This window comes from Sus scrofa, chromosome 5 (genome assembly GCF_054392235.1).
Source record: "Sus scrofa isolate SSC_HxYL_T2T_F1_AM1 chromosome 5, Sscrofa_HxYL_maternal_Yorkshire_Landrace_v2.0, whole genome shotgun sequence".
Classification (NCBI taxonomy): Eukaryota; Metazoa; Chordata; class Mammalia; order Artiodactyla; family Suidae; genus Sus; species Sus scrofa.
This window is the reverse complement of record NC_139387.1, coordinates 85274271-85297227: the sequence shown is the minus strand read 5'-3', so window position 1 is coordinate 85297227 and position 22957 is coordinate 85274271. Positions and strand designations below refer to the sequence as shown.

General features: G+C 52.0%; 1 protein-coding gene across 1 annotated transcript in view; it reads left to right on the top strand.

The window, feature by feature from the left end:
- VDR (vitamin D receptor) overlaps nt 1-22957 on the top strand; it is a 59265-nt gene that overhangs the window by 11952 nt on the left and 24356 nt on the right. The window contains 2 exon segments of the mRNA NM_001097414.1: nt 9312-9395; nt 12245-12392. Coding sequence (NP_001090883.1) covers nt 12247-12392 — 146 coding nt within the window. The 5' untranslated portion in view covers nt 9312-9395; nt 12245-12246.

Genomic DNA, 22957 nt, shown 5'->3' with positions numbered 1-22957 from the left:
AACAGCGGACAGCTAACTGTCGAGGGGGAAAGAGACGCCCCCCCCCCGGACCCAGACAGTATGAATGCTGCTCTGTGCCCGCATCTGTTCCATCTTTGCCCCCGGGTACCAAAGAAAAGCAAGGAAGAGGAAGATGGCCAAAGGATAGGGTTGGGGAAGGGGGGTTAGATTGGAGAGGGTTCATGGGTTAGGACAAAGGCCACTATTTCCTACCACTTTGTGGCCCCGGGGACGAATCCTCCAGGGGTTTGGCTGGAAGCATTGAAACTAGAGGGCTGACTTCAGTGGCGGCTCTAACGGGAAGGCTGAGCTCGTGTCACGTCATGGGCAGGCAATGAGCCTGGCCATCAGGACTCAGCGTATGGGCTGGCATGTGCCCACACATGCAGGGGGACTTCCCTATGTGTCCATGAGGGGGACGTCCCCCGTGGGGCACGTTGCTTGTGACCATCGTCAGGCGGGTGGGGGGCAGGTCCGGGGACCAGTCGGCTGTGTGGTAACTCAGCTCTCCCAGTGCCCGGCAACCATATCTGGCCAACCTGGACAGGCTGGGGCGTTAAATAAGGATTGACTGGTGATGTGTGGCTGAGCTGTTCACCATGTCCATCTGCCCCCGTCGCTTTTCTCTCATAAGACGTGTTTTCTCCTTCCGCTGGGCTGGGATTTAGCAGAATTCTCTCCTCTCCTCTCCCTTCCAGCTCAATTACTGAGGGTCTCCTTCCCAGGGTAAAGCATCCCCCGCCTCACCCCACTGAGGCAGAGGAGGCCCGCTGACCTGGGGGCCCTTTCTCCACGAGCCATTGGGAAGGAGGCCCAATTTTCCTTCCTTCCCAGTGCTCCAGGTCCATTCAGGACGGAGTGGGAAGCCGAATGGCGTCTGAACGTCTTCCGTTTCAAAATACCGTTGCAATCATTTAAAATGATTTGAAGTTCCCATCATGGCTCTGCAGGTGAAGAACCTGCCTAGGATCCATGAGGATGCAGGTTTGATCCCTGACCTCACTCAGGGGGTTAAGGATCTGGCATTGCTGTGGCTGTGATGTAGGCTAGCATCTGTAGCTCAGATTCGACCCCTAGCCTGGAAACATCCATATGCCGTGGGTGCCGCCTTAAAAAGACAAAAAGAAAAAATAAGTCAAATTCCTGGGATTCAAGCCTCAATGGGTTTATTAGAAGTCCTCGGTAGAGGGGAAAAAAATGGAATTTACTTCCTGCTAAAATGGTGTATTTCTTCCTGGTGTCCTCTCTCTCCCTCCAGCCCATATGGAAGCAGTTTCTCTGCCTCCACCACGCTCCTTCCCTTTTGCCTCTTAGCCTTTCCAGAGTTGCCCAGAGCTGGGGGCAGCCGGGAGTCCAGGCCCACTGAGCCAGAGCCAGCCCAGTGTCCAGCGTCTGGGTTGGGGCCATGGCGGAGCCACCCTGCTGCCAGGGCAGTTGCAGCCCTCACTGCCACCTCCTGCCTCCAGCCCCCTGGCCTTTGCCAGCCATTCCCGGCATGTTCCCTCCTGCTGCCTGCAGAGTGGGTGGGAGTGGGGCAAGGAAGTGCCCCGGCCGCTGAGCTAGGGTCCCACTAGGGGCAGAACAGATGCAGGATAAGGCCTGAATGGCGGAGGAGGTAGGAGAGTGAAGCACCGGGTGAGAGGGAAAAGGACGGGCAACGGGCCCCCTGGACCAGGGAGGAAAAGTCCAGATGTGTCGCTCAGCTTGTCGCAGAGAGACTAGAACAGTCCATTTCTCCCCAGCCAAGCAGCCAGATTTTTGGAAGCCACAATCAGTGGGTGGGGTGGTCAGTTTCTCCCAGTTCAGCAGAAATGTGGCTTTTTGTTCAGGGTGGAGCTTTGGGATTGAGAGGGGACTTCTTGCCCTCCATGGTGCCCCTCTGGGCCTTGGACGCTCTGATGATTGTACTAGCAACAGTAACTGCTCTAATAATGCAAGTGCACCCAGAAAGCTACCAAGCGCCAGGTACCGTGCTGAGTGCTATGCGGAGATCTTGGTGCCCACAACAGCCCTGTGGCCCAGACACTCTCACGTCCTCATTCATCGATGAGGACATAGGGACGGGCTTCAGAGGAAGCTGGGCAGTAGTCAGGTAGCCAAAGGTGTGTGGCTGGCCAAGAGAGTGGTGGAGGTGAGCAGGGGATCACACGCCAAGGATCCCAACTATCTCGCTCAGGCTGGCAGGACCTGGGGCTTGGCTACTGACCTTTGTCACAGAGCAGGAAGCGTCTGAGTGATTCAGAGATGGCATTGATCCCAGAAGGCTGGCCAGAGTGGACTGGGATGAGGGGGGATGGACCTCCAAACTGTCTGCCTGAGCAAGGGTGAACTTGGGCCTACACGAACTTGGGCTGGGGGGAACTGGCAGTAAGAAAGATGCTTGGTGGGGTTCCTTTTGTGGCTCAGTGGGATAAGAACCCGACGTGGTGTCTGTGAGGATGCAGGTTCAATCCCTGGCCTCTCTCACCGGGTTAAGGATCCAGTGTTGCCACAAGCTATAGCGTAGGTCTTGATGCAGCTCGGATCCTGTGTTGCTATGGCTGTGGCTTAGGCCGGCACCTGCAGCTCCAATTCAACCCCCAGCCCAGGAACTTCCACATGCCGCAGATGCAGCCCTAAAAACAAACAAAAATAAAACAAAATAAAATAAAATAAAAAGATGCTTAGACTGGGCAGAGGCCATGGGGCACTAGAAACTGGGCTTGGGAATTGCTTAGGAGAAAGACACAGCTCTCTCCTGTTATCCTGGAGCCATTTTTTTTTTTTTTTTAAGTAAATCAAGGAAATCCCCGTTTCGCCATCAGCTGCATCGGCAATCCAGGGGTTCAGGTGACCCCAAAGGAGGGCTTAGATCTGCTCTCCCTGCATTCTTGGGGCTCTCCCTGTGAGCTACCTCAGTTTCTATTCTGTGGTTTCCAAGTCACTGGACAAAGAGGCTCCTTGTCCAGTCAACTTTCACCTGTCGCAGGGACGAACTCCGACCCCAGTATCCCAGGACAGCCACCCAGAGGAGGGGAAGGGCAAGCCAGGTATATCCGGCTTCCTCTAAAATATTCCCTGACTATCTTTTGAGTCCTCATCCATTTCTTCAGGCTGCAGAAACCAGAGCCAGGAGCTGGGCTTGGTCAGGTTGGAACCAGTGGGTACTCTTCACCTACTGCTGCTTTTCTGCATTGCTTATAAGGATGGCGCCAATGCTGGCTGGTCTCCCTCGGTCCGCATCTGGGCCTCCTCTGTAGCCTGTTTCGCCCCTGCCTCACTCTGTGCCCCAGGAAGCTGCTCATACTGGTGATGGGATGTCTGAGGACCCAGCCAGGGTGGAGGTGGAGAAGCACCCTCCCTGCCTGCGTGGCCTGCGACCATTCACTTCCCCTCTGGCGGTCACAATTTCTTCAGCCATAAAACCAGAGATTGAGCTGCAGCTTACAAACCGGCTGGTTCCCAGTGCCTCAGCGGCCACTGTCGCTGCCCACGCTTTCCAGCAGTGACAGGGCACGGCCTGCCCTGTTACCTGGAGAGAAGTAATCAACCCAGAAATCTTGTTGACAAAGCTGAGGGCTGAGTTTCCACTGGAAAAAAGCAGCTTGCAGGAATAATTATCTTGTTGATAAGAAGTGGAAATATATCTAAGTAAGCTTTGTATCTTTGGCCCTGCTGCCTGGAGCCACACAGGTTCCACTTCTGAAGCTGCCAGTGCTCCCATGAGTGACAGGACAGTCTGCCAAGAAAAAGTCCTGATGAATGGCCAGTAGAGTGGGAGTCAGTAGCATGACTTCTATGGAGTGACCTTGACACTTTATCAGGTCTTCAGGGGTGAGGTATAATTCCCGAAGGATGAATTTGGCACCTCCAGGGAGTTCCCTGGTGGCTCAATGTGTTAAGGACTTGGCATTTTTGCTGCCAAGATGCTGGTTCAAGCTCTGGCCCGTCATGTAGGAACTTTCACATGATGCCGCTGTGGCCAAAAAACAAAAAACAAACAAACAAAAAACACCCTCAGGGGTAACCTTCTTCCTGTGACTGCTGGGTCATCAGCCACTGAATTTCTCATCCTTCAGTCAGTTGTTAAATAGTTTGGTCCACCTCCAGCGTGTTCTTAGAGCTGCATTGCTGGGGGCCAGCCTCCCCTGGAAACAACAGAGCCAAGGCGGCGAAAGCAGGCAGGCTTGGCAGGGCTTACACAGCTATTCTCTCTTCCACCGGCCCCTTTTCTTGGGCTGGAGACCGTTCTCTCCAGGTGAAGCCAAGGAGGCAGAGGCTGTCCACGCTCACCACCCTCTCTCTGCCCTTGTGGGAATCACGATCATATCTGAGAAGTTTACAAAATCTAAATCAGCATTAAATGTAGCCAGCCTAGCTCCCTCTGCTTCTCCCCTGAAACCTTGCTCACATCATACATCAAGCATCTCTGTGGAGTTACCATTGTGGCACAGCACAAATGAATCCAACTAGTAACCATGAGGTTGTGGGTTCGATCCCTGGCCTCGCTCAGTGGGTTAAGGATCCAGCATTGCCATGAGCTGCAGTGTAGGTCGCAGGCGCAGCTTGAATCCTTGGTTGCTGTGGCTGTGGTGTAGGCCAGCAGCTGTAGCTCCGATTCGACCCCTAGCCTGGGAACCTGCATTATGCTGTGGGTGCAGTCCTAAAAAGCAAAAAAATAAAATCTTTGAAGTTTTTTTTTTCTATTTTTTTTCCATGACAGATTTCCAGCAGATGAGGAATGGGCTTCTTTTTCTAATGTGCATGGTGGTGGCCATGTGGTGGCCCCACGGACCCCTCCTCCAGAGACCCTGTGGGGATAGCCTAGGAGGTTCATCTTAGGTGGCTGCAAAGAACTTGCCTAGGACCTGTGGTTGACAAATATAGGGGCTCTTTCATCTGTGCATAATGAAGAACTTTCTAAGCATAGAGCCATCCAAAGCATGTGGATTTCTGTGGGAAATTGTTCTCCAACAGAAAAGGTATTTAAGCACAGCCTGGAAAACTGGCTAGAACATTACAGAAGGGATTTAAGTTGCTTAGACTGGGCGGTAAGTTCCCTTCCAATCTTGAGATAGTCTGAGATGACTGATATCCATTGGGGTTTACTTTGGACCTTGCAGTCTTCAGAAAATCATTTCCAAACATTCTCACCTGTACTTAAAGTGTGTGTGTCGGGGTATTCCCTTTGTGGCTTAGTGGTAACAAACCTGACTAGTATCCATGAGGACGTGGGTTCAATCCCTGACCCTGCTCGGTGGATTAAGGATCTGGCATTTTGCCGTGAGCTGTGGTGTAGGTCAAAGAGGTGGCTCGGATCTGGCATTGCTGTGGCTGTGGCATAGGCTGGCAGCTGTAGCTCTGATTCAACCCCTAGCCTGGGAACTTCTATATGCCATGGACGAAGCCCTAAAAAAATAAGTAGAGAGAGAGAGAGAGAGAGAGAGAGAGTGTGTGTGTGTGTGTGTGTGTGTGTGTGTGTGTGTGTGTAGGAACCGGGGAGATGGTGGCAGAAGAAAGCATTGGGTCAAGTTCAACTCTACAGTAACTTTGCCCTCTTCTTGCACTTGCCTTTGTTTTTCACTCTGTTCTCGCTGTTTCTTCTGAGAGGTAATACCAAGACTGTTCTGAAAAGGCAGTGTGAGTATACCTTGTAGATGGGAATGTGAGTGTACGTTGGGGGTGGCGGAGGAGGAAGATAGGCTATCAGCTCAAATGGCCACACCGCTGCTGTGCCTAAGTCATATAGACTATAGACGAAAGAGCCAAGAAGTCAAAAGGCGGGTAGGTCACACAGTGTTTAGCCGTCTGTGGGCAGAGCTGCAAAGATGATGAAACGAGACCAGCAAGCAAAGCGCACACGTGCATAAGCACGCGGGCAAGCGTGGCTGGTGTGCGCACAGAACCATCTGCTCCAGAGAGAGCCCCACGTGTGCTTGACTCCGCCTGCGCCAGTTTTAGGAAGATGAGGAATTTTCTCCCCCTCTGCTGGGAAATCACTTAGCTTTCCATTTCTTTCTAGAAGGAGGGGGAGCTTTGAGTCATTGTCCACAGTTAGAAAGCCCGTTTTGGAGTTCCTGTTGTGGCTCAGTGGGAGCGAACCTGACTAGAATCCATGAGGACACGGGTTCCGTCCCTGGCCCAGCTCAGTGGGTTAAAGGATCTGGCGTTGCCGTGAGCGGTGGTGCAGGTTGCAAATGCGACTTGCATCTGGCTTTGCTGTGGCTGTGGTGTAGGCCTGTCTAACTCAATCCCAGCCTGGGAACCTCCATATGCCTTGGGCGTGGCCCTAAAAAGAAAAAAAAAAAAGGAAAAGAAAAGAAAGGTTTTTTTGTGTGTGTGCCCTTTTGGGACCCCAGTCCCAACCCTGCTGAGGGGTCCCGCTCCTTGGCGCCCAGTCTCCACAGGACCCAAAGGGGCCACATCACTCCTGCCCTTCCTGCTCCTTAACCCCTGAGGGTGAGGGGCTCCCCCGTAACTGTGGGGGTCGGGGAGAATGTGCAGTGAGGGAATCTCACGTCCTGAATAGTCTTAAGGGCTCATCATGATGGAATTTCAGCCTTGGAGTTGCACACTTTCAGAGCTGGAAGAGACCTCACAAGTCAGACCTCTGTCCACCCTTGGTCCTACGGGAGTCACAGCTTTACGGGGCCCAGCGAATGCAGTGGAGCTGAACTGGGCCCAGCGGCACTCAGATCCCTGTCTTGTCAGGGCTCTGCTCAGGACACCCCACGAGACCGCCCTGGGCATTCCGCAGAAGCCACTGGAAGATGGGGTGCCTGTTGTGTGAGCCGAAGGGCAGACGTGTGGGAGAGGCAGTGGTTGTGGCTTTTGATGACTGGAAGGAAACACGTTGCCTCTTCATTTCTTGCTAAGGCAGGGTCGGGTCAGTCTAGGGTCAGGCGCGGGCAGGGGTTTTGGTGTGGGATGCAGACCCCGGAGGAACGAAGCCAGGGGCTTTCGGCAGAGCTGAGTTCCACCTCCTGTGCTTCTCAGAGGCTCCAGTCTAGGGGGTTGGGTATTTCTAAAGCAGGGGCAGCGGGGGGTGGCTCTGGGGACAGCCCCAGGAAAAGCAGTGGGATGTGCTTATACTCAGAACGTGAATTGGAGGTGGGGGAGTGTATGACGTGGCAAAGAAAGGCAGCATTCACGATTTTTTTTTTCCACTTCTTTTTTGACACTGTGTCCTTGGCCCACTTTCCATGTACTCGGACCCGTACGCCTAATCTAGGGTAGTCTTCCCTGAAAGGACTCTCCGGCGGCGGCGGTGGCGTAAAGTTGTGTGGGGAGGAGAGGCCCATCTGCTGAATGGGGCTTTCCTGGCTCGGAGAGGCTGGCTGGCAGAAGCGGGGTCCTGGATGATTTGGGGAGCCTCGGGAGAAAAAGCGCTGAGACGTTCTTCCATCACGGCCAGTCCGTTCCGCCCTGACTCAGCAGAAGTGAGGGGCGCCCAGGCCTCAGGGTCAGGGAATGACTCGACTATCTCTCTTAGGAAAGGCGGCAGAGAGGAGACTTGGGGATCAGCCACCTTGGTTCCAATCCAGGCTTCTCTGTGCCTCAGTTTCCCTACACCTAAAATAGCGACAGTAACAGCTCCTGCTTGTGAGGTTGCCTTGGGATTAAACAAGTGAATGCACAGGAGGCCCTTGGCGCAGGGCCCAGCGCTAGTGTCCGTGCTGGTGATGGAAGCCAGAGGGAAGAGTCGGCAGGAGGCAAGGAAAGCCCTCGGGCATCGCAGGCAGCCTGTCCTTGTTTGGCCCCTGGCTACCACCACTGGCCTGGAAACGGGACTCTGGGCAAGTCACTCAGTGCTGTGAGGTTTGGTTTTTCCATCGGGAAAATGGGAGTGCTTCACACCTCACAGCCCCAGTGGGGAGCTTAGCAGGTTGTCACGTAATAGATACCTACACTCCTCTTTAAGCTCAGGGGTGGTGGTCTTTCTGGCTCTCAGCTCTGACTTCTGACTGTCTTAGGGGTTGAGGGCAGGAAAACAGTGGTCATTTCCGGGCCCACTTGTTCCTCTCCTCAGCCTTCTCGAGGAGCCAGTTGAGAGTCTGCGAAATTGCTAAGGCCATGGGGTAGGATCCAGAGAGCCTGCTTGGCTGGGGACCTTGGACAGTTCAAGCAGAGGGAGCAGAGGAGAGTCTGGCTGGGGGGCGAGTATCAGCATGTCTGTCCCCAGCCGGTCCCCCTCCCCTGCCCATGGTCCTTGGCAGTGGGCCAGCCCAGTCCCAGTTATCTCAGTCTGGGCCACTGGCATTTTCCTCAGATGTTCCTTGGGGGCAGGCAGATGGGTCAGTGGGCTGCCGGTTCTAGCACCAGGCCCAGGTCTTGGACACCTCTTGGTCCCCACCCCCACCCTTCCCTGGCTAGATGGGCCACCAGGAGACAGAGAAACAAAAGCTGAGGGTCTGAACCTTCCCCACTTGCCAGGGTTCAGGGGCAGCCACTTGCATATCTATTAATCTCCCCAGCCACCTTCTACTGGTGCAAAGGAAAAGTGTGTGTGTGTGTGTGTGTGTGTGTGTGTGTGTGTGTGTGTGTGTGTGTGCGTGCGCATGCACACGCAAGGCTGGAGGTGGGTGGAAGTGGGAAGGGAGACATTCTGCCAGCCCCACCTTGATGACCCATCAAGCCACTAAGACCCAAAGTCTGGGCATCAGGGTCAGCCCACCTTCAGCCTTCCCGGGGGTGTTGAGCATGTCTGGGAAAGAGCTAAATGTGGCAGAAAACATCCTGTTTGAAAGCAGTGGGTTGCTGTATTTAACCCCTGCAGCACCTGCTCCGCCTACACCTAGTCTCCACAGACAGGAGATCGCAGACACCGGCCTTTGAAGCCATCCCAAGAGCCAGGCCTGTGCCGCCATCCTAGCCTGCACCCTTCCCAGCCCCCGAGGCACCTCTGCGATCGCCCAGGACTCCTGTCTCCTTCCCACCCTCAGCAGCCTGCCAGGCCACCCTCTGCTTCTCCGAGGGGGCTGGGGGCCGTGGGAGCAGCCCAGCTCCCTTAGAAGAAGCCCTTCCTTCCTCCAATGGCCTCTGCAGAAGGGAGACCGCTTCCATTGGCTCGCCAGCTGGATGCTGCCTCTGGTCACCCTTCCCTGCTGCTCTGACTGCCTCTGGCTTCCAAGTAGGGCCATTCCTGGCTGCCCCGGGGCTTCTGCCCCCGGAGTGCTACCAGTGATGACATGACAGGTCCGCCCCCAACAAATTGCTTCTGTCAAGAGTTCAGTCCCTGACCCGGGGACTGAAATCCCTGGAAAGAGGCTGTCTGGAGCACCAGCGGTGAGCTCGGCGCTGAGCTGTAAAATGTTTCCCTTTTTTCCTTTCAGAGTCCTTTTGGTTGGAAGTGTCTGGGAGCCCTCGCACAAGGGCACGCCTGGGCTCGACCTCCCTGCCCAACCCCGCTCCTTCAGGTGGGTGTTTCCTCATCAGCCACAACCTGCTGGCTTTCTGGTTTCCAGGGGCGAGGGCAAGGTTGGGGGGGTGGCTAGGAAGGCGAGAAGCAGGGGGAGGAAGAGATAATCCCTTGCACTTGGCAAATGCCTGTTGGTCCAGTCCTGTGTCAGCAGAGTCCCGAGCAGCCTGCAGTTGAGACCTGGAACCAGGCCCGTGTTGGGGTGGGGACTCGGAGGGAGGGGCTTGCAGACACCCAGGCCCCAGGGGGCCATCCCCCATAGTGTATGTTTCCTGCTCAGTCCATCTCCTTCCTCTCTCCTGCTCTCTGCAAGCTCTGCCCATCACTCCTAGCTCTGCCAGCTCTCAGGCCATAGATGCCTGGGCCTCTTCTCCGCTCCTGGCCTCTGGTCCTGGGCCCTGGCTTCTTGGGAGCAGCAGGTAACCCCAAGCAGTGAACACTGTCCTGTTCACTGTGGGCCTGTGGCTGCCGGGTCCAGCCTTCTGTCGAGCTTAACCCAGTGCCTGAGTCCCCAGCCCCCAGACCAGGAGCCCTCATGGCATCATCTCTTGCAGGAAGGCACAGCTGCCGTGCCGTGGTGTCGAATTGTTCCAACTCTCTTGCATCATCACGTCTCCGCTGTGCCCAGATGATGCTGAGTCCTTGTCGGACTGATTTGACTGCTTTCCCTCCACCCCCACATGTCATTTCTCTTTTTTCCACCAAATCCACCGGATGTTTGGTCGCTGGATGACACAGACTCTGTAGCAACCTCACCATGACTGGGAGTTGCAACATCTCAGCTGACCTGGGGTTAAACCACAAGCATCCTAGACAGTTTCTCTTCTTGCCCCACAACAGTATTGGGCCTCTGGGATCCCCGCCCACTTTTTGCATGTGTGTGACACACCAGAAACCTGGAGTCAGCCTGGACTTGAGATGGTCCATTGGGACAATGTTGACAAGCCCACGGACACTCACTCTCTCTTTTATTTTTAATTGTTTTACAGTTATACAATATTTTATGTATACAAAAGCAAATACAACACAAAATAGTGTCTTAATAATAATAATAATACCTCTGCCCCTTCAGACTGTCAGTATCTATCCTTATCTGTCCCGCTTCCTTCGTCTGGCTTGAAGCTCTTGGTAGAATTTTTTTTTTAATTAAGTATTTGTTTTGCGCATTTTGTAATCAGAGTTGCTAGAGACCCCTCAACATTTGGGCTTCTCTGGGCCTTGTTTGTCATGATAATATTAGCACTTGCCTCATTGGGGTGAGATGAAGATGGAACGAAATAAGACTCTACTAGGCTATTTCTTTTGGTTTTTTGTTTTTGTTTTTTTTTTTCCTTTTTAGGGCCACATTTGCAGCATATGGAAGTTCCCATACGGGTCAAACTGGAGCTGCAGCTGCTGGCCTGTGCCACAGCCACAGTGACACAGGATCTAAGCCACATCTGTGACCTATAGCACAGCTTACAGCAACCCTGGATCCTTAACCCCCTGAGTGGGGCCAGGGATGGAACCTGCATCCTCACAGATACTAGTCGGGTTCTTAACCTGCTGGGCTGCAACAGGAACTCCTCTACTAGGCTTTGATATGCCAAACCTCAGCTCAGATCGAGGGCCTAGTCATTGAAAAGAAGCTGGGAGCCTCCCAAGGGCCAAGGAAGCTACCTCTCTCACCTCCGTGGGAGGACACGACGCCCTGGGGTGGAAGGAGGGAAGGCGCCTGTCCCCTCGCCCCTGCGTTTTCTTCTGACTTGAGAGAGACCCTCTTGTCCTGGGCCCAGGGGGCCGCTTAAACCTGAGTCCCCTCGTGAGGACTCCGATAAAACTAGGAGGCACATCAGGGAGGCCTGAGGAGCCCCAGAAGCAACTGTGAGCGGACAGGACGTCAAGGATCCGAGGCAGCAGGTGGAGCCAAGGTCCCGATTTGCCTAAGTCTTCTCAGCTGCTTCCCGAGGCGGATTTCCCAAAGCGATTGTATTTTGTTCTTGCCCTTTTCCCCCTTCAAGTGTGAAATCCATCTCTAGATGACACTGCCTGTTTATAAAAAGCCACCTCTGGCAACAGAATTAGTTCATTGTAGATGACTCACACCACTCAGAAGGATGTTCAGAACAATGTGTCGAGTTTGTCTTGAAAAAGAGAAAGAGGGGGAAAAAAAAAGACCTGGATGACCTTGGTACCAGGCCTGGGGGACGGGGGCACAAGACCTGTCAGTCCAGAGCTGCATGGTTGCGAGGAGCTGGGACTGCAGGGTTTGCTTTGACAGGGTTTGCTTTGGGCTTGTAATCCATCCTCCCCCTGCCCCTCAAGGGCAGAGGGGCTGAGGGTTTTACTCTGCGTGTGAGGCTGTTGGTGAGCCCCTGCCCCGTCTCCCTCGGAGGGCGCCCTGGAAAAGAGAGTCTCTGATCCATGACAGGTCCGCTGCTGAGGGGGAGCCGAGGCCAGCGGGGAGCATGTGTTCATTCACGTAAGCCTTCCTCACACTGGCGAAGGGAGACGCCTTCTGCTGATGACGACAGCAGGGTACAGAGAAGCCCGCAGGCAGCAGGACAGCCTGTGCACCCAGGGGCTCTGGTTCCAGGCCATGCTGTGGGCTTCAACGCAGCACCCTCTGCAGATCTGCTCCAACTTGGGCCTGGGAGCCCTGCTTCAGCTCGTGGCCAGAGTGTCACAGGGGTGAGCTGGGGTGCAGAGAACCACAAAGGGAAGGTGCCAACGAAATCCTGCTCAGGCCTGGCCCCTGAGGAGTCGCTCAGCTTTGCTGAGCTCCCGGTGGAAAGGGCCGGGCGGGTGCAAAGGCTGCCAGCCGGTCCTGGCACTGCCTCCATCCATCCCTGCCTCCTGTCCTTGCAGGGATGGAGGCGACGGCAGCCAGCACTTCCTTACCTGACCCCGGCGACTTTGACCGGAATGTGCCCCGGATCTGCGGGGTGTGCGGAGACCGAGCCACCGGCTTCCATTTCAATGCTATGACCTGCGAAGGCTGCAAAGGCTTCTTCAGGTGAGTCCTCCCCAAGGGCAAGGGGAGAGAGAGGAACAGGATTTCCCTGGAAGCAGCCCTGCGTTTCTGAGTCTCCTTCCTTACCAGGCCCAGGGACGTGCCAGCTCTCAGCCCCTGGGGATGACAGGGTCTCAGGGAGGCTGTCTTCCTCCACTTCCCAGCCCAGCTCTTGCGTGTTCTCTGACCCTCTCAGAAATTGCTTTCCTGGGGTCACACGTATGTCCCCACCTTTCCATTACCCCTTGACCAGTAGCCCCCTGCACTGATCCATGTGGCTGGGCTAACAGAGTGAACCTCCTACCCGCTGCTGATCCCAGCATCCTAATTCAAGAGCCAGGCATGGCCTCAGGGCAGCCCAGGAACTTGGCCTCAGAGCTTGCCTCCCACCCCCATCCAAAGCAAACCATTCCTTGCCACCAGGGAAACTACATCCCCCCTTGGTTGAACCTCCACACCTGATCTGTGCCCATATCTGCACCTGTGGCTTGCTTGTCCCAGGTTAGAAAGCCAGGCTCAGAGGGTTCAGGAAAGCCCAGGCACCCTGTTTGGCCAGGGCCGGTTTTCTGTACAAGCAACCTGTTCTCCTCTCCTATGAGCCCAGCATCACCAGTGCCAGGAGTATAAGAAAGTCCTGGAAAGCCTACGTAAAGGCTGTTCCCACCCAGAGCCAGGGAGGGGGATGGGAAAGGGATGTGTTGCAAGAGGCGACTGGGACCACGAGACATGAGCACGTGGCAGGTATTGGAGGGAAGGTGAGAGAGAAAAGCCTAGAAGAAGGCAGCTGAGAAAGCGCTTCTGTACAATAGTCTGGTTGGAGGTGAGTAAAGTTAAGGGCAGGGCTTTAGTCATTGAAGAGAGGAAAGAGCGACTCCAGTCCAGACAGAGCCTCGGAGGTCAGCCTGCTTCCCTGAACTGAAGGGCCCACTGGCTTTGAGGGCAGAGGGAATGAGAGGCCTCGGGTCTTGCGTGCTACCCCCTCCAGCTCAGGGACTATCCCCCACCCCCGGGTCTGGGCCTCATACACACAGGCTCCCCACTCACCTGCCCTCTGTCCCGGGAACTGGCAGGCCTGGAGTTTCATTGCCTTGAGCAACCGCTGGGCCGCAGGGTTTCTGTGGGTGCTAATTGCCCATTTGGCCTGGCACAGGCTGCCCGCTCGGCTTCCCGGCAGGCCGCTCCCCAGCTCGGGGAACCAGACTGGCAGCATCACTGGCTCCGGGTCCTGTTGCCACGTGTCTCGTTCCTCTGGCCTGAAGCCCGTGCTTTCCTTGGGATGGGCCTTCTGCAGCCTGGGCCTTGGATCTCTGGGGGCCACCTGGACCCTTCCCTGCCAGTGCCTGGGCATGGGGGAGCTGTCTTCAGAGAGAAAATGGAGAAAGCATCTGGGTGCTCGCATCAGGGCCTGCTCCCCATCATAAAACTGGGCAGAAATGTGTGGGCTATGGTATTGGCCATGCCATTCATTAGTCATATGTCTTTGCTCAAATCTCTTCACTTCTCTATGTTTCAGTTACTTCAACTAATCACATGTGTATTCTTACCTGACCCCCCCTAGTGTGTAGAATTAATCTGAGACATAACTCATATAAAAGTGCTTTGAACACAATATGAATCAATATATATTTGAGCCTGATGGGTCAATACTGATGGCCTTGGTGGAACCCTACCCTAATAAACACAAGTCTCTCCAGCCATCCCCTCTCTTTATTTTTCTCTCACGCACTCTCTCACCATATTTTTTTTTTTTTTACATCTTGAAGTTCTCCCTCCCTTTTATTATTTATTCATTTATTTATTTGGCTGCACCCAAGGCATGTGGATGTTCCCAGGCCAGGGATCGAACATGCACCATAGCAGTGACCCAAGTCATAGCAGTGACCATACCAGTTCCTTAACCCACTGAGCTGCCAGGGAACTCCCCCCTCACCAGATTTTAGTGAGAATCTGTGATCCAAGCACTAGGCTGGGAGTTGGCAACATGGAGACTCAGACAAAGGTCATATTGGATGGAGTTCCTGTGGTGGCTCAGTGGGTTAAGAACCGAACTAGTATCCATGAGCATGTGGGTTGAATCCCTGGCCCCGTGCTCAGTGGATTAAAGGATCCAGTGTTGCTGCAAGGTGCGGAGTAGGTCACAGATGTGACCCCACGTTGCTGTGGCTGTGGCGTAGGCTAGAAGCTGCAACTCCAATTCAACTGCTAGCCCAGAAACTTCCATATGCTATGGGTGCTGCCCTAAAAAGGAAAAAAAAAAATTTTTTTTAATTTTTTTTAACTTAAAAAGCAAAGGTCATATCTCATCCATCTGCAACCCAAAGGTCTCTGACACCTCTTGGGGCTATTTGGTTAATTCATGGACCCTACCTCCAAATCCTCTCTCTTTCCAGGCTACCCCCCTCCACCCCGGGGCGGGGGTAGTTTCAGCTCTGGAAGGTAGGACTCTTAAGGAGCCACTTGTTGGATTATGACACTTGAGAAGTCAGTTCCTCACTAGAGTAGCTCCAAGCCCTGTGCACGTGGGCTTGCTGCCCTCAGACACACCACCAGGCAGGGAATCCCTGGGACAGGCCCATGGGAGGCATCTGAGTGGAGGGAAGACAGGTTCCCTCATGCCCAGAGCCGAGTGTGAGAGATGGCAACGTGGACAGGGCAGGCACGTTGGCAAACCCACATCACCATGGACCAGCAGTGTGGCTTGTTGCATGTGGGCACGTGATGCTACTGGAACCCACCCTTAGCCCCTCTCTCCAAGACCCCTTAGAGTCAGTCTCCTGTGGGCTGTCGGCCACACCCCTGCCTGCAAGGCCTGGCATGACCAGCAGCAGCTGCTTTTATCCTGTTCCCTGGCCTCAGTCTACTTTATATCTTTACTGTCTCTGTCTTGATGACTGAGCCAGGCTGCACTCTCTGAAGAGCCAGTATCTCTGTTTTTTTTGGCTTGAATTTTGTTTTATAAATACACATGCACATGCACGTGCATGTGCGTGCACACACACACACACACACACACACACACACACACAGCTGATCCTCATTGTTTGGGATTCCATTTCTTCAAGTTTGACCACCTGCTAAAATTGACTTGTAATCCCCAAATCAATACTTATAGCATCTTTGTGGTCATTCGTGAACACATGCAGGGTGGTGAAAATTTCAAGTCTCTCCACACGCACTTTCCCAGCTGAAGCCAAGCAAGACATCCTGCCTTCTGTTTCAGCTCTCACACTGTAAACAAATGTCCTTTTCTCAGTCTATTTAGTGCCACTGCCTTTGCATTTTGGTACTTTTTGATGGTGATGTCACTGTTTAAGGTGACACCCAAGCATGGTGCTGAAATGCTGTCAAGTGTTCCTGAGCACATGAAAGCTGCCATGTGCCTTGCAGAAAAAAGACATGTGTTAGACAAGCTTGATTCAGATGTGGGCTACAGTGCTGTTGGCTGTGAGTTCATTGTTAATGTATTAAATGAGGTGTCTTTAAACAGAAAACACGCATGAAACAAAGTTATATGCTGATGGATTGATGAAATTCTATTTGGTATTCTTCCCCTTTAGTCTAGTTCAACTAGTTGTTCAAGAATTTCATTGTCACTTATATCTGTAAACTCCTGATCCCAGGAAGGAAGTCCCTGTCAGTGGGGGATACTTCTCCACGTTGGGCATCGCATCCTTGGGAACACAAAGAGCAACCACATCCTTGTCCTCAAGGAGTTCCCTCAACCCTGCCATAGCAGGGCTCAAGGAAAGAGCATCACTTTCATGTTGAGTCACTGGCTATTTCCTAAGCCCTGGGGACCAGTAATCCCATCTGACCATTTAGTGTTTGATGGACTTCTAAGATAGTCAGGCTAAACTGCTCTAGAAGCTAGTTGTGGTCATTGCAGCAGGTCCAAGACTCATAATCAAACCCAAGTGTGATTATGGGGGTTGGTCAGTTCTATTGATCTATGGTCAGGGATTAGAAACTGTAGCTGGCTAGTTCCTCCTGCAGGCTATTTCATGTTGTTTCTGCTTCCTGCTCCTCTGGACCACATGGACATCCTCAAAGAAAGATGATATTTCCAATGTGAATAAAAGGTTGGCATGTGCAGGCTTTTAGATGGCTATATGTCCTGGCAATATGTTAACAATTATAGCATAAGCAAGGGCTGTAGGGGAAATATATATATATATATGAAAATATACATATTGTATAGTAGACCTACATATTTTGTATGTGGTTTCTATATAGTGTGTGTGTGTGTGTATATACATATAAAGTGATGATGTGTGGATGTGGATAAATCTCTGGCCATGGATGGCTTTGTCTAGGATCTGATACAAGGGGACAAGTATAAAGAACAGAGAAAAAAATCAGAGGGACCCTTGTGGCGACGAGAATGAAAACTGTGGTAAAGTTTAAGAGGTGGATCTGGAGGCAAAGGTTGAGAAACAGATGGCTGTGTGCTTCTGCATCTTGTCTGCTTCCTTTCTCTTGATACCTCTTTCCCCAGGACGCCGTGACGCTGTGTGCAGCAAGCGCGACGCTGACACAGACAGTGTGGGGAAATGCTTTCTTGTTTTCGAGCCCCAAGGGTCTCAGGGACCGTGTTACTGACGGGTCTGGTGGAGGGCAGGCGGGTGAGGAGCCAGGAACACGAGGAATGTTCTGGCTTTCGGGCAGTTCGCCCAGATGATGCCTGTAGGAGCTGCAACGGGAAGGGAAGCAGAGAAATGGGGCAGATGCCCAGCGCGTCCGAGTGCTTAAAGGCAATTGAGTAAACAGACAGGAGGGGAGGAGCGGCCACTCAGGGCATCTGTGGGCACAAGTGAATGAGTCACCAAGAAGTCAGTGTTGCTGGCAAGGACTTTGTCCGGGTCAGCTTGGCAGCTGGCCTCCCTCCGCAGCTACTCAAGGATGCAAGCGGAAGAGCATGAGGGGGGTCATTTATGGATCAGCCAAGAGTGATGTTTGGATGCTTGGGTGGAGGAGGCCGGAATATTCGGAGAGGGAGCGCCTCTGGAGGTGTCAAGAAAGGCAGTTACACGGAAGGGTTTATTCTGATGAGCGCTTTATTTCTCTAGGAGCCCAGCCCTCTCCTTGGGGCTCACTGGTGTGAATTCCTTCTCAGGGCGCCCTGGGAATCCTCTCACTGTGATGACTGTGATGGGCCAGTGGAGAGGATGGCTGTATGTGTCCCCACACTTCCAACCTGCCCATCTCAGGTCCTGCCTCTCGAGGTCCTGCCAAGCAACTTCCTGTCCCACAGGAGTCCTTCAGACAGTCCCTGCTTCGTGCCCGTGGACTGTGAGGGGTAGGGGGCATACTTTTGATGCTGCTCTGGCTTGGGTTGGGGAACAGTAGATTCATGATGAGGACCGTATTACCTAAGAAGCCCTGAGGCTTTGGAATCAAACAGATCTTGATTCTAATCCCAGCTTTCCCACTTTTTAGAGGTTTTGACATTGAGCAAAAAACCACCTGTAAAATAGGGGTAGTACTTATCCAGAAAGGTGGTTGAGAGCACTGGAGATAATATGTAAGGTGCTGGCAGAGAAGGCGCTCAGTAAGTGGTACCTGTGGTCACCATCTCTTTGTAGTGCCTGCATTTCTGAGAACAGGTAATCCTTTCCTGTCCTCTATCCTGGAACCTGGAACGTGAATGTGATGTGTCAGCAAGAGTCTCTGACAAAAGATCCCTGAACAAGGGTTAAGGATCAGGTGTGAGAAAGGGAGGGCTGGTCCAGGGGCTCCAGAGACCTTCACGCACATCAGCCAAGGGCTCCGTGGGACCTTGCTGGTGCTCACAGAAACTGGACATCCGTCGCTGTAACTCGCACAAGGGCTGTGGCTCTGGACATCAGGAGCAGCAACATATGAGGCAACAATACATTTCAAGCCTCTCTGCCCACAGAGCCCTACAGGGGGTAGCTTAAGATGTGATGTCTGCTTCCCAGGTCTCAGATGCTCAGTGGGGTGGTTACGTACTGCTCCCTCCAGCCATCCTTCAGCACTCCCTCTACCGCCTCTGCCCGCCACCTTCCCTCCCCTTTAATGCTTAATTTGTACCAGGTCCTGCTTCCTCTGTTTAATCCTTAAGATGATCCCCTCTGAACGGTTGTTTCCATTTTACAGATGTGGAAACTGAGGCATGGAGGGATTAAGCAACTTGCCCGAGGTTGTGCCTTAGACTTTAAACCCAGACAGGTCAATCTAACCACATCTGTGTTTCATTTAAAATTTTTAAACAGTTATAAAGGCTGGTGTTTGGTGGGTTTTTGGCTTTTCTGTTTCTTTGGTAAGTAATGCCTGTGATGGGTTGTTTTTTTTTTTTAAAGGATGCAGACTGTTCCAAAGGGGATAGAATTGAAAAATGTCTCCTTCTCAACCCAATCCTCTTCCGCAGAAGCTGTCACTGTTGCCAGCTCATTGTGTCCACTTCCAGATTCTTTATAAAGAGTGTGGATGTGTAACTGTGTGTGTAGGTGCACACCTGAACACACCTGCAAATGGGACTCTAGTATTCTCACCATTCTGTGTCTTGCTTCTTCCTACTGAAGAATGTTCCTTCCAGCTGGTTTTCTATTTCAGCATTTTCCCGCTGCTCTTTTCACAGTCTGTCCGGATGTCCTGTGATGGAATGAGCTAGCCCCCTCTTGATGGGCCTCTAGGTTTCGGCCTCTGCTTCCCTAGACAGTGCAGTCATAACCATCCTTGTCCATGTGTCTTTGGGCCCATGGACTGTTCTACCCACAGGACGAATTCCTGGAAACCTTACTGTGTTAAAGGCTCTGTGCATTTTCTATATTGGTAGATATAGGCATACCATATTTTACTGTGCTTTGCAGATACTGTGTTTTTGTTTTGTTTTGTTTTGTTTTAAAAATTGAAGGTTTGTGGCAACCCTGCATTGTCAGATGATATTTGGCATTTTTTAGTGATAAAGTATGTTTTTTAAGTTTGGTAGTTAGTAGATGCTTAGATGCAAACTATTGCATTTGGAGTGGATAAGCAATGAGATCCTGCTATACAGCACAGGGAACAAAACTATATGTAGTCACTTGTGATGGAACATGATGGAAGATAATGAGAGAAAAATAATGTGAATGTGCGTGTGTGTGTGTGTGTGTGTGTGTGTGTGTGTGTGTGTGCCTGGGTCACTTTGCCATACAGCAGAAATTGACATAACATTGTAAATCAACTATAATTTTAAATTTTTTAAATAAAAAAATAAGTATATCTGGAGTTCCCATCATGGCTCAGCAGTTAACAAACCCGACTAGTATCTATGAGGACACAGGTTCAATCCCTGACATCCCTCAGTGAGTTAAGGATCTGACATTGCCGTGAGCTGCAATAGATGTGGCTTGGATCCCGAGTTGCTGTGGCTGTGGTGTAGGCCGGCAACTACAGCTCTGATTCCACTCCTAGCCTAGGAACCTCCATATGCCGTAGGTGCTAGGTGCGGCCCTAAAAAGACACACACACACACACACACAAATCTGGGTTGGAGAGTGTGAAAAAAAGATTATTGGCGTATAGTTGAGCTACAATGTTGCATTAGTTTCAGGTGTGCAGCAAAGCGAATCAGCTATATATCCATTCTTTTTCCCATACAGGTTATTACAGAATATTGAGTTGCCAGTTATCTATTCTATGCGTAGTAGTATGTATACGTCAATCCCATCCCCTCAGTTTAGCCCTCCCCACCACAGTGTCCCCTTTGGTAGCTATAAGTTTGATTTCAAAATCTGTAAGTTTGTTTCTGTTTTATTTTTTTAATTTTGTATTGTTTTTATTTTTTTATTTTGGCTGCTCCCATGGCATGCGGAAATTCCTGGGCCAGGGATTGAACCCACGCCACAGCAGTGACAATGCCAGATGCTTAACCCATTGAGCCACGGGGAACAGGCAGTCTCTGCAGTGATAACACCAAATTCTTAACCTGCTGCTCCACCAGAAGAACTCCTTCTGTTTTAGAAATAAGTTCTTTTCTATCATTTTTATTAGATTCCACATATGAGTGATAGCATATGGTATTTGTCTTTGACTTCCTTCACTGAGTGCGATAATCTCGATAAAGTATTTTTTAATTAAGGGGTGTGTATTGTTTTTATAGATGTAATGCTATTGCACACTTACTAGATCACAGTAGAGTGTAAACATAATTTTCACGTGCACTGGGAAACCAAAAGCTTGTGTGACTCGCTTCATTACGATATTGGCTTTATTGCAGTAGTCTGGAACCAAAGCCACTGTATCTCAACGTATGCCTGTATTGCCAAACTGCCTCCAAAACAGAGGCCTGGGCTCTTTACCAGTGTCAACCTACCTTCCTTTAAAGTTGGTTTTCCTTTATTAAGCTACCTGCTGAGGACCCCTTGATGTCACTACACACAAATGTGCCCCATAGATCTCACGCCAGCCTTTCGTAGCAGGAGCTCCATCAGGCTCCTGTATCCAAACCAGGCTCTGGGATTTCTGGGACATCAGAGCTGCAGTGGAGAAAGCCCCAAGCTAGAACTTGCCCTCAATCTTGGGTTTTACAAGGTGTGTCTATGCTGGCTGGGGTCACCTCCCCAAAAAGGACCCTCTTGTCCCAGGCCTGAGACCCTGGCCCCAGGCGCCTGATGCTTTTGTAAGCTGCTTGTCTCCTGTTTTGATGAATTGGTCTCTGGCACAAGAATCAGTCAATGTCCTCCCTGACCCCTGGCTTTCTAGAAACTGCATCTATATTTAGCCTGGTTGCACCACCCTGACCCCCTCCTTCCTGAGCTGGGGTATAATTGCCAACCATGCAGAGGATGACAGAGTCCAGGCTCAGAGTGCTGCTGAGGAAATGGGCTCCCAAGGAAACCCGAGGCTCTTGTTTCTCAAAACCAAACCAGCTCCCAGGCAATCAGTGTTGGGAAGAAGGCAGGGCAGGGTGTGGATCTTCAGGACGAAGCACAGAGCCAGGGCTGGCCAGCCTGGCTGCCCTGACTCCTTGTGGGCAGAGGCCACATGACAGCTGCATGTGTGGGAAATGCCCTTAGAAGGCAGGAGGAAGCTCCTGTTGTGGCTCAGCAGGTTAAGAACCTGACTGGTATCCATGAGGATGTGGGTTCAATTCCTGGCTTCACTCAGTGGGTTAAGGATCTGGTGTTGCCATGAGCTGCGGTGTAGGTTGCAGACATGGCTTGGCTTCCATGTTGCTGTGGCTGTGGTGTAGGCCAGGAGAAAAAAAAAAAAAAAAGGAAGGCAGGAGAAGGGCGAAGAACTGGGCCTCCGAACTCAGGGAAACTGTGTGCTGGCCAAGAGGCGTGCTGGGCCAGACACACCTGAAAGACTGGCTCCAGAGTCTGGGCTCTAGGAGGGGCCTGGGTCTGCGTGTGGGAGTTGGTAAGGGAGCTTTCCAGCCCGCAAGGGCTGACCCCACAATCCAGAGTATGAGCTTGTTCTTTGTGATGTGCAGCCTCTGCTATCCCAGCCACTATCCCAGCGCTTCTGACTATAGAGGAGCCAGGGACGAGCTGGTTCCTGAATGTTTTCGTAGTAATAATTTCAGAGCTCCATACGTTTATAGGCTCCTCTCTGCTCTGCTCAAATAGTGTGCAGACACACTGCAAGGTTGGTGGGCTGCAGGACACGGTGTGGCAAAGGGTGAAACACTCAAGCGCATTCTTACCCCAGGTCTGAGTCTTGCTGCGGGATCGGGTGCCTGGCAGGTAGAATTTCTTTTTTTCTTTTTTCTTTTTTTTTTTTTTTTTTTGTCTTTTTAGGGCTGCACCTGTACCATGTGGAAGTTCCCAGGCTAGGGACTGAATCAGAGCTGCACCTGCCAGCCTACACCACAACCACAGCAACGCAGGATTCGAGCCGCCTCTTCGACCTACGCCAGGGCGTGCAGCAACACCAGACCCTTAACCCACTGAGTGACCGGCCGATAGATTTTTTACCATCTTTCTCCCTTCCTCCCTCCTCCTTTCTTCCCTCTTTCCTTCCATCTCCGTCTCCTCTCTCGCTTCCCCTCCCTTTTCTCCTCTTCCCTCCACCTCCTCCTTTCTCTCCATCTCTCCCTCCTTATCACCTTCTTGGTCCTCTTCTTCCTCCTCTTTCTCAGTACTCTTGGGCTTCATCCTCTTAAACAAGGACACTGGTCCCCAGAAGTGTCTTTTCACCCAGCTCTGCGTCCTTTGTGTCTCCTCCCCAGCCTCTTTGGAGTCTAGCCCCGCCATCAGGCGAAGGTGGGCTGAGCGGCCATCCTCAACCCTCCTGTGTGTGGAGCTTGGGGTTGGCTTCATATGCATAACATGAGAAAGATAAAAGAAAGAAGGCGAGGGAGTTCCGTTGTAGCTAAGAGGTAACGACCCCGACTAGTGTCTATGAGAACGCGGGTTCAATCCCTGGCCTCACTCAGTGGGTTAAGGATCCAGACTTGCTATGAGCTGTGATGTAGGTTGCAGATGTGGCTTGGATCTGGTGTTGCTGTGGTGGTGGTGTAGACCAGCAGCTGTAGCTCTGATTCTACTCCCTAGCCTGAGAATTCCCATATGCTGTGGGTGCAGCCCTAAAAAGACTAAATAAATACATAAAATAAAATAAAA